Raw genomic sequence first — 12,346 nt, forward strand, 5'->3', positions numbered from 1 at the left:
AAGAAGGAAAAGTAAAAACAGTAAATTAATACAGTAAAAATAGGGTCCAAGGAGTTCCCTGGTGGCCTAGCAGTTAAGGATTCATCATTGTCACTGCTGTGGCTTGGGTTCAAGCCCTGGGCAGGAACTTCCACATGCCATGGGCATGGCCAAAAAAAAAAAAAAAAAAACCAAACTAGGCCCAAGCACAATAATGTTAATAGATGAAACTCTAGTTAAAAGGCAAAATACCGACTGGATTTTTATTGCTTTTTTAGGGCCACACCTACAGCACATGGAAGTTCCCAGGCTAGGGGTTGAATTGGAGCTACGGCTGCCTGCCTACACCACAGCCATAGCAACAAAGGATCTGAGCCATGTGTGCAACCTACACCACAGCTCATGGCAACACTGGAACATTAACCCACTGAGAAAGCCCAGGGATAGAACCCGTGTTCTCATGGATACTAGTCAGATTCATTTTTGCTGCACAACAGGAACTCCTGACTGGATTTTTAAAAATCCAGGTGCATGCACCTTGTAAGAAAGATCCAAAACATAAAGACGGGCAAAGATTGAAAGTAAAAGTATAGACATACCATCTATATAGCTATATAGCATCTATTGCCAACCAAAAAAGCTATAATAGCTATATTAATATCAGGTAAAAATAGATTTTAAGACAAAAACATCATTAAAGATGGAAGATACATGATAAAAGGTTGAATTCTTCAATAAGATATAATAATATTTTCAAACATGATGCATGTAGTAAAATGGTCTCAAAAATACACGAAGCACATACTGATAGTAAAGGGAGAAGTGGATAAATCTGTCACCACATGGGAGACTGAAAGGTTTCAATATACCCATCTCACTTGTTAGAGTCAAATGGGAAAAACAACCCAGCAAGGAGAGCAAACTAACATAGAACATACATTTACTTATGGTTGCAACAATCAGAGAACATGTTTCTTAATCAATATACATGGGATTTATGCAAAAATCAGTTGTGTACTTAAACCTGAAAGAAAGCCTCAATAAATACACAGAGGGTAGAACACAGACCACAATCTATGATAAGACAAGTTAGAAGTTATGAACAAGATGTCAAAAAGTCCTCACATATTTAGGTATATATATATTATATAAGTCATGGGTAAAATAATAAATCAGAATGGAAATTTTAAAATGCCTAGAACTGATTGAGAAGTTCAAAACTGGCTAGGTGTTCCTGTCATGGCTCAGTGGAAACAAATCTGACTAGTATCCATGAGGACACGGGTTCAATACTGGCCTCGCTCAGTGGGTTAATAATTGGGCATTGCCATGAGCTGTGGTGTAGGCTGCAGACACAGCTCAGATCCTGCATTAGTGTGGCTGAGGCATAGGCTGGCAGGTGTAGCTCCGATTTGACCCCTAGCCTGGTAACTTCCATATGCCACAGGTGCAGCCCTACAAAAAAAAAAAAGACCAAAAACAAAATCCTATCTGGAGGTTCTCCCCTTCATTCCAGGCCTTATGGAACCCCACATGTGAAGTTGCAAGGAAAATGAGCTGCTTATAGTATAGTATCTCCAAACACACCAGGAAACACAACACACAAATTGGCCTAATAAGCAGTGGCTAACAGAAATAGCAGCAGAATTAGGAGTTCCCATCATGGCTCAGCAGAGGCAAATCTGACTAGAATCCATGAGAATACAGGTTTGATCCCTGGCCTTGCTCAGTGGGTAGGGATCTGGCATCACCAAGGGCTGTGGTATAGGTCATAGATACAGCTCATATCTGGTGTTGCTGTGGTGTAGGCCAGCAGCTGCAGCTCTGATTTGACCCCTAGCCTGGGAACCTCCAGATGCCTCGGGTGGGGCCCTAAAAAGACAAAAAAAAAAAAAAATCAAAAAGCAACTGGCTTGATGTACTAAAGGCAATGCTTCAAAGGAGATGTACTGCCTTAAACAGGTATATAAGTTTACTAAGGCTTTTTCTTTTTTGAGTTTCCATTCTAACAAATTAGAGAAAGTTCAACATATAAACTGAAAGAAAGAAGAAAATATACCTTAAAAGTAGAGATTAATAAAATAGAAGTAAAATAAAGAAGTTCAAAAAGCAGGAAGTTGATTCTGTGAGAAAAAAAATGAACAGAAAACTACTGGCAATACAACTGATCGAGAATATAGAAATAAATATTGTTAATGAAAAGAGTTTCATATGACAAAGTATAAAGACATCATTAAAACTCAGATTGGAAGGAGAAATTCTTTGAAAAATATAATTTACAAGAACTGAGTACAAGCTTCTGCCATGGCAGAGTGGATTAAAAATCCAACTGTAGAAGCTTGCGTAGCTGCAGAGGCGCATGTTTGATCCCCAGCCCAGCACAGTGGCACAGGTCACAGCTGTGGCTTGAATTTCAGTCTCTGGCCCAGGAACTTCCATATGCTGCAGGTGAGGCCATAAAATTAAGGGGAAAAAAAGAAAAATAAAAAAAATCCTTGAGTCTAGAATTTTTTTAAAAACCATGAATAGTCCTATAATAATTAAAGAAACTGAAGCAGTAGTTTAAAAATTCCAACAGGGAAAACACAAAGCCCAGATCATTTTTAGGTGAAACTGACCAAATTTTCAAGAAATATATTATCCCAACTTTATATAAAATCTCCCAGACCACAGAAAAAGAAGAAATACTTTCCTCTCTTATACCATGAGGCCATTATAAGATACCTGATACCAAACTAGCTAAATGAGTAGTAGGAAAATAAAAGTTCTACCCTTTCATTTGTGAATATATAAGCAAAATTCCAAAACAAAATATCAGAAAACCCAAGTGTATAAAAAAGATAACATTCTTCAATCACGTTTATCCCACATATGCAAGGATGATTTTATACTAGAAAATCCATAAATTAATTTGTCACATTAACAGATCTGAACAAATGCAGAAAAAGCATTTTAGTTTCCTCAATATAAGATTAATATGCAAAAGTCAACTGCATTTCTACAAAGAAAAAGAAAACAACTGAAAAATACAATTTAAGAGAAGATACCAATTAATATCAGAGTATCAACGACCTTGTAATAAATATTATATGCAGGACCTCTACAGAGAAAATAAAAACTTTGCTGAGATACCAGGAAAGAGTGAAATGAATGGAGAAAGATACCATGTTGATGGGTAGAAAGATTATTACAAGAATGCTGTGATCTAAAGAGTAAATAAATCAAACAGAATCCCAATAGTGATTTTCCTGCATGCTGAAGTTACAATTTTTTAACTTATATTGAAGAAAAATGGACCAGGAAATTTCTAAAGAAGGACGAAAAAGAGAAGACTCGCCTTACTAAATACCAGGACTTATTTTGAAGCTAGAGTGAAACGGAACAGTGAGCCTGGAAACACATACAAGGACATGCACGTATCCTTGGTGTAGAGCATGGATATGTCCTCGGCATGTCAGATCACGTGAAAAGATGGCACCATCTACTAAAAGGATCTGGGAAAATGGCTGTCCATATATATCCCTTACATTATATAACAAAAACCAACTCCAAATAAAGGTCTTACAATAAGTATGAAGTCTGACTTCCTGTTAAACTAGAAGTTAAACTCAAAGTAGAAAATATAGATGAGTATCTTCTGGAACTTAAGGAAATATTATCTTAATACACAAAAAACACTGATGGATTCTATTACATTAAAATGCTTTTGTTCATTAAAAGAAATTTTACTCATTAAAAAACAATGTCAAGCAAGGGAGAAGAAAACATATAAACTTGGAGAAGATAATCACAGTATTTACATTTGACAAAGGATTAGTATTAAGAATACACAAAAGTACTCTACCAGCAGTTAATAATTATAAAAAGAATACATTAAATAGTTTAAAAAGAACTTCTAATTAATAAATACAGCAAAAAAAAAAAATCCAGTTGGTGAAGTGCAAGAGTGATGAACAAGAATTTCACAGAAGCAGCAGCATACATGGCCAGTCGTCTTATGAAAATGATCAACACTGGAGTTCCCTGTCGTGGCTCAGTGGAAACAAATCTGACTAGTATCCATGAAGATGCAGGTTCAATCCTTGGCCTTGCTCAGTGGGTTAAGGATTTGGCGTTGCAATGAACTGTGGTGTAGGTCACAGACTCGGCTTGGATCTTGCATTGCTGTGGCTGTGGCGTAGGCCAGCAGCTATAGCTCCAATTCGACCCCAGCCTGAGAACTTCCATATGCTGCAACTGTGGCCCTAAAAAGCCAAAAAAGAAAAAAAGAAAAGAAAAAAAATGATCAACATCATTGGTCGATCATTACCAACATCATTAGCAATCAGGGAAATGCAAATCAAAATCACAATGAGATGCAGCCTTACCTTCAGTTCATTTGAAAAAAATGAAAAGTCTGATCCCAAGTGTTGAAGAAGACATGGAGCCACAAGTCACTGGTGGTAGTGTGAGCTGGTGTGACCATGCTGGAAAGAACATGGTCACAGACTGCATGTTACCTCCTAAAGAACACCATCACAGACTGCAGCCCAGCAATCCCATTTCTAGGTATATACTCAAAGAAATTCCTGTAAATGTACAATAGGAAACATGCATACGATTACTTCAAAGAAAAAACCTGGAAATAACCCATATGTATTGGGTGAATAACTAGTATATTTACACAAGGAAATATTTACAGTGTTTGAAACAAATGAACCATAGCAACATACATTATAATCTTAATAAGCAAAGTCCTAGAAGATTACATATATGATATTCTTTTTATAAAATTAGAAACAAGTATCTAAAATATATGTATATGAAAAAATGTATATATATGTATTTTGCTGTATAGCAAAAACTAGCAGAACAATGTAAATCAAATATACTTTAATTAAAATTTTTAATTTTTTATTACAGTTGATTTACATTGTTCTGTCAATTTCTGATGTACAGCAAAGTGACCCAGTCATACATCTACATACACTTTCTTTCTGATATTATCTTTCATCATGATCCATCACAAGTGACTAGACATAGTCCCTGTGCTATACAGCAGGACCTCATTGTCTATCCATTCTAAATGTAACAGTTTGCATATAGTAACGCTGAACTCCCAGTCCATCCCACTCCATCCCCTTTCCCCTTGGCAACCACAAGTTTGTTGTCCATGTCTATGAGTCTGTTTCTATTCTGTAGATAGCTTCACCTGTGCCATATTTTAGGTTCCGCATGTAAGTGATATCATATGGTATTTGTCTTTCTGACTTACTTCACTTAGTATGAAAATCTCTAGTTCCATCCATGTTGCTGCAAATGGCATTTTCTTTTTTAGGGCTGAGTAGTATTCCACTGTGTATATTCACCACATCTTCTTAATTCATTTATCTGTTGATGGACTTTTAGGTTGCTTCCATGTCTTGCCTACTGTGAATAGTGCTGCAATGAACATAGCGAGTGCATGTATCTTTTTGAATGAAAGTTTTGTTTGGATATATGTCCAGGAGTGGGATTGCTGGATCATATGGTAGTTCTATATTTAGTTTTCTGAGGAATCTCCATACTGTTTTTCATAGTGGTTGTACCAATTTACATCCCACCAACAGTACAGGAGGAATCCCTTTTCTCCACACCATCTCCAGCATTTGTTATCTGTAGTCTTTTTAATGATACCCATTCTGATTGGTGTGAGGTGGTACCTCATTTAGTTTTGAGGTAAAATAAACTCAAAATGGCTTAAACACTTAAACATAAGACAAGTCACCATCAAACTCCTAGAAGAGAACATAGGTAAAACATTTTCTGACATCAACCATACAAATGTTTTCTTAGGTCAGTTTCCCAAGGCAATAGAAATAAAAACAAAAATAAACCTAATCAAACTTACAAGCTTTTGCACAGCAGAGGAAACCATTAAAAAATGAAAAGACAACCTACAGAACTGGAGAAAATAGTTGTAAACAATGCAACTGACAAGGGCTTAATCTCCAAAATATACAAAGAACTCATTCAACTCAACAACAAAAAACCCAACCCAATTGAAAAATGGGCAGAAGAACTAAAAAGACATTTCTCCAAAGAAGACATACAGATAGTTAAGAAGCACATGAAAAAAATGCTCATCACTAATTACTAAAATTTTTTAAAAATTAAAAATATATATACAAATACACAGACATACATGCACATTTAAGACAAAGATGCAGGAGTTCCCCTCATGGTGCAGTGGTTAACGAATCTGACTAGGAACCATGAGGTTTTGGGTTCGATCCCTGGCCTCGCTCAGTGGGTTAAGGATCTAGCGTTGCCGTGAGCTGTGGCATAGGTCGAAGACGAGGCTCAGATGTGGCGTTGTTGTGGCTCTGGTGTAGGCAGCTCTGATTAGACCTCTAGCCTGGGAACCTCCATATGCCACAGGTGCAGCCCTAGAAAAGCCAAAAAAAAAAAAAAAAGACTTAAAGATGCAGTAAAATTATATTAAAAGGAAAGCAAAGGACTGATGAACCCAGGAGTCCTGCTAATGGCTACCTAAGAAGGGAATGTATTGATGAGTTTTCCATAGGGTTAGATGCAGATTTTGTCAGGATTCTACCTTTTTGTTTAGGTAGCAAAGCTGCATTAATATAAGCAAGCCATGTAAGGACTAATGTACAAAGGATTATGACTAATCCAAAACTGTGCACCTGAGGTCCAAAAAAGCAGCAGTATGAAAAGAAAAAAACAAAAAAAGATAATATTAGAGTTAAATCCAACATAACAGTAATTACATTAAGTATTCTCATTACAGGTATAAGCTTTCAGACAAATTTTTAAAAATCCAACTATATGTGGTCTACAAGAAATACATGTAAATAAGAAAAGACTGAAATAAAAGGATGGAAAATACATGTATACATAGAAATACAAATACAAAATACAAAAGCTCCTGCATCTATAGTAATATCGCAAAACAGACTTTAAAACAAAAAGACCAGGGGTTCCCTAGTGGTGCAGTGGGTTAAGGATCCAATGTTGTCACTGCTTTGGCTCTGGTTGCTGCAATGGTGTGGGTCCAATCCCTGGCCCAGGAATTTTTGTATGCTGCAGGCCATACCTGAGGCATTTGGAAGTTACCAGGCTAGGGGTAGAATAGGAGCTGTAGCTGCTGGCCTACACCACAGCCACAGCCACAGCCTCAACACTTTTCTTTTCAATTTTAAAAACAAAAATACCAAAGAGGGTTAAAGGTTCAGTGTACCAGGAAGATGTTTTAAATTTGAAAATACCTTGTACGTGATAACATAACCTCAAAATATATACAGCAAAAGATGAAAGAAATATAAGGAGAAATGCACTGGTTTACAACCAAAGTGGAAGGTTTTAACATACCTTTTTTAGGAGTTCCCGTCGTGGCGCAGTAGTTAACGAATCCAACTAGGAACCATGAGGTTGCGGGTTTGATCCCCGGCCTTGCTTAGTGGGTTAAGGATCCAGCATTGCTGTGAGCTGTGGCGTAGGTCGCAGACATGGCTTGGATCCTGCGTTGCTGTGGCTCTGGCGTAGGCCAGTGGCTACAGCTCCAATTCGACCCCTAGCCTGGGAACTTCCATATGCCGCAGGAGCGGCCCCAAGAAAAGGCAAAAAGACCAAAAAAAAACCTTTTTTAGTAATGGATAGCAGAAGGAAAAAAAAAAAAGCCGGAAGGACAAGTTTGAATAATAGAATCTTCAGGATAGTTGTAGAACACTGCACTCAACTGTAGAAAACTAGAAAACAAAATTTCTTTGATTATATGTCGAACATCTGCAAAACTGACCATATGCTGGGCCATAAAGCAAACTGAAATTATACCAAATATACTGCCTGACTCCAAGGCAATTATGCTAGAAATAAAGATGACTAGAAAAATCCCCATATATTTATAAACTTAAATATACTTCCTGGAGTTCCCACTGTGGCACGGTGGGATAGGCAGCCTCTTGGGAGCACTGGGACACGGATTTGATCCCCAGCCCCTTGAAGTGGGTGAAGAATCCAGTGGCATAGACATGGGTGCAGCTTAGGTAGCAAGGTTAAAGCTTCAGCCTCAGGATGGACCAAAAAAAAAAAAAAAAAAAAGAAAGAAAGAAAGAAAAAGAAATATACTTCTGGAGTTCTCTGTGACACACAACAGGTTAAGGATCCCTTGTGGTTTCTGCTGTGACAGGGTTTGATCCCTGGCCAGAAAACTTACACTTGCCAAGGGTGTGGCCCCCCAAAATACACCTCCAACTAATCCACAGGACAAAAGGCATAATGAAAATTAGAAAATATAACTACATGAGAATTAAAATATAGCATATCAAAAACACTGGGGCCCCATTAATGCAGTAGTTGGAGTGAAATGCATAGCCTTGAAATGCACATATTCAAAAAGAAGAAACACGGAAAAATATAGAGCTAAGCATCCATCGCAAGTTAGAAAAGGAGCAGCAATAGAAACCCCAACAAAGCAGAAGGAAGACAATACAAACAAAATCAATTAAGTGGAAAAAACCTAACACAGGAAGAGCAAACCTTCATCCCCTAACGAAGAAAAAGGACAGACCTCTGACCTGACTGGATAGAGAGAAGGCACATAGACCTACACCACAGATGCGAAGGACACACTGCTGTCACACACATCAAAGCAGTGAGGATATTCCGAAACACTTCAGGCCGTAAATATGAAAAATTGGACGAAATGGGCAAATTCCTAGAAAAGTATAATGTAGCAAAACAGATACGGGTTGGTGGAGCATGTGAGGTTCAGGGAGGTGAGGGTGAGGTGGAATGCAGTGGCCAGGTTTGGGGGCTCGGGGTGGGCACGCTAGCAGGGGGCCCCAAGGGCCTGGACGCTCAGCCCCCCGGGGCCGCTGCAGGGAGAACGCAGAGAACATGTACTACTTCTCTGAACTGGCCCTGACCCTCAACGAGCACGAGGAGGGCGTTGCGCCCACCGACAGCCGCCTGCGGCCGGACCAGCGGCTGATGGAGAAGGGCCACTGGGACGAGGCCAACACGGAGAAGCAGCGGCTGGAGGAGAAGCAGCGCGTGAATCGGCGCCGGCGGCTGGAGGCCTGTGCAAGGGGCTGCGGTGCAGAGGAAGGTGAGGCAGGGCAGGCGGGAGGGGGCTCTGGGAAGCGGGGCGCCTGGGGAGCGGGGAGCGGGGCAGTGGGAGAGGGGCTGGGAGCGGGCTCCCGGGGCACACAGAGGAGGCAGGCCGCCGACTCACTGCCCGCTGCGCTGCCCAGCAGAGAAGGAGGCCGAGGTGTATGTGCCGCTGTGGTTCGAGAGGAGGCTGGACCCGCTGACCGGGGAGACGGCCTGCATGTACAAGGGCGGCTACTGGGAGGCCAAGGAGAAGCAGGACTGGCACATGTGCCCCAACATCTTCTGAGCACCGCCCACTCCTGCAAATACAGGCGCCTGCACAGACCGGTCCACCTTTTATTTAATGCACTCAAGTTAGTACTCAACGGCCCTTCTACCCTACCTTTCTCTCTTTTTTTTTAATAACTTTCTGGGGGCTCCTGCCTTGGAAGGAGTAAGTGTTGACCCAGGTCCTCAACAGCCCCCGGGTGCCCCGGGTCTCCTGAGCCCCTTCACCATGGACTTGGGCCCCATCGGATCCCAGCTCCAGTTTCCACAACTCAGGCAGGCTGGCCCGGGCACCTGGGCTGCCCCAGTCACCAGCCCCACCCAGGGAGGAACTGGCCTCTCCCAGGGAGCCACTTTTGACTTTTTTAGAAAAAAAATTATCTCCATTTCTTTCCAGCCAAGATGTTTAGTAAATATTTTTAGTACAGCACTTAGTGGACAACTTTCTAAGTGTGCTTTCTTGCCACTAAAGTGTCCTGGCAAGAGCCCCTTTTTTTTAAAACATCAGAAAGCCAGACAGAACGCTTTGAGTGGGGAGCATTTTGTAGTTTAAACAGCAAGGCCGTGTGTATCTGAGCTGCCCGCCCTACAGGGGCCCAGGACCCTCCAGAGAAGGAGAGCACAAGTCAGTTGTCTCTGGAGCTACAGTTCCACCCACTGTGAGGGAGGGGACACTGAGGGGCCACCATGTGGATTTGAAGGCAACCGCCCCTGCCTAGCCTTGGCCATATTAGGGCTGCTCCCCAGCCCCTGAGAGAACAGGAACAGCCATGGGCCAGACCTGCAGGTGCTCCCACCCCAGAACCAGGCCCCGAATCAGCAATAAGAACCAACAATCGGCTTAGCCTGGGCTGGTGTCCTGGGCACCAGAGACCCGGCATCCCACCTCTGGGGTGTCCCATCTCAGCACCCCCTGAACTCTTTATTTGCCTGATTTATATATATGATATATAAATATATACAAAATAGCTATTTTGCTTAAATTTCTATGGTATAGAGAAGTGAAAAAATGATGAAGACAGGGCAATCCTGTCTGAGTTTGGCCCTCCTATAAGCTATGCCCTGCTCTCTCCTCAGACCCCCTTCCTATGGCTTCTGCCAACCACGGCAGGGAGGGGTGGGGAAGTGGGGGGTTGGGACTGGGACTCTGTGGCCACTGTCCCAGCCCCTCAGAACTCCCACTCCAACCTTTTCCACTTCAGTTGGGTCCTGAAAATTCATCACAAGGTTTTACTTTCTACTCCAGGACTGGTTTTGTTTTTATTAAAAACAAAAGTGAAAACACCAATGTGTGAAATGCCTTAGGGTGCCCACTGGAGAGCTGGGCCCACTAGGCCTGCAGCAGAGCTGTCCAACGTTCCTCTTTTCAGAACTGTTTGTGAGTGAGCACCTTCTGACTGGTAATAAAAAACTTGGATTTGGAGTTTTCCATGGCCCTGTCCCTGAGTCTGTCAATAATCAGAACAGGTGAGAGCCCACAAGGTGGCATGGGAGAGGAGTACGGGGCTTTTTTTTCTGCTCAGTGCCAGAAGCAAGCAGTGGGAGGTTGGTCTGAACAGGGAGGGGTGGGCTGGAAAACTTGGTGGGAAAGGGTCTGGGCTAGGAGGCCTACAGCAGCACCAAGTAGAGGGTCACAGTCTGGCCTAGGGCTAAGCTAAGGCCCTGCCCTCACCACCCTCCACAGGGAACACTGGTGAGTTCTAGGGCTGCTCAACGACTGTGACATGGGCCACTTCTTACCCAGGTTGCCAAGCAGATCAGATCACTAGCTCCCAGGACCCAGCCAAGGGTGGCTGGTCTGGCCCAGGGGGTCTTCCTCCCACTGCCAGCACTTCCAGGTGAGAGGATGGAGTGGGGCAGGGCACTACAGAGGCATCAGAGCCAGAATCTATCTGTCCAGACACCATAGTGCTGTGGGATCCAAGGCCAGCCCTGCACAACTCCTTCCTCTCCAGGGCCTTGGTTTCCAATCTGTGGGGAGGCAGATACCAGTGAGTCCTGGTGGCAGCTCTCACTGGAGAGAAGGGCTGGGGTGAGACAACCCCAGGATGGTCCTGACCCAGGAGGCAGTGGAGAAGGATCTGCCAGGGGAGGAATGGAATGTAAAAACAGAATTTTTGTATATCCAAATACAGCAACAGCAAATAGAATCCAGCCACATACAAAAAACTGATACTACAAATTAGTAAACCCATCCCCAGGGTGGTTTTAACACAGAAATGCAAGAATGGGTCAAAGTTGGGAAGCTTTTTGTCAGAAATCATTCATTATACCAACCAGTTCAAAAGGGACTTCTTTTTCTGGCAATGGTAGACTAGGTGACTAGATTATCCTCCTTTGTGGAAAACTAGATGTGCTGGATAAAATTTTAAAACACATTAAATGGAAGTTCCCATGCATGGCTCAGTAGTAATGAACCCGGCTAGTATCCATGAGGAAGCAGGTTCGATCTCTGGCCTTGCTCAGTGGGTTAACGATCCAGCGTTTCCATGAGCTGTGGTGTAGGAATCCACACAGTTCGGATCCTGCGCTGCTGTGGCTGTGGCACAGGCCAGCAGCTGTAGCTCGGATTTGAGCCTAGCCTGGGAACCCATATGTCATGGGTGTGGCCCTAAAAGAAAAGACAAAAAAAATCCTATCTGGAGGTTCTCCCCTTCATTCCAGGCCTTATGGAACCCCACATGTGAAGTTGCAAGGAAAATGAGCAGCTCACAGTATAATATCTCCAAACGCACAAGGAAACACAACACACAAATTGCCCTAATAAGCTGTGGCTAATAGAAATAGCAGCAGAATCAGGAGCTCCTGTCGTGGCTCAGCAGAAATGAATCGAACCAGGATCCATGAGGACACAGGTTCGATCCCTGGCCTCGCTCAGTGGGTTAGGGATTCAGCATTGCAGTGGGCTGTGGTGTAGTACAGGTTGTAGATGCAGCTCGGATCTGGTGTTGCTGTGAGTGTGGTGTAGGCCAGCAGCTGCAGCTCTGCTTCAACCCCTAGCCTGGGA

General features: G+C 42.4%; 1 protein-coding gene across 1 annotated transcript in view; it reads left to right on the top strand.

Moving 5' to 3' along the window:
* OSBP2 (oxysterol binding protein 2) overlaps positions 1 to 10,768 on the top strand; it is a 179,907-nt gene extending 169,139 nt beyond the window's left edge. Inside the window, 2 exon segments of the mRNA XM_021072949.1 lie at positions 8,841 to 9,067; positions 9,216 to 10,768. Coding sequence (XP_020928608.1) covers positions 8,841 to 9,067; positions 9,216 to 9,358 — 370 coding nt within the window. The 3' untranslated portion in view covers positions 9,359 to 10,768.

Source organism: Sus scrofa, chromosome 14, assembly GCF_000003025.6.
Source record: "Sus scrofa isolate TJ Tabasco breed Duroc chromosome 14, Sscrofa11.1, whole genome shotgun sequence".
Lineage (NCBI taxonomy): Eukaryota > Metazoa > Chordata > Mammalia > Artiodactyla > Suidae > Sus > Sus scrofa.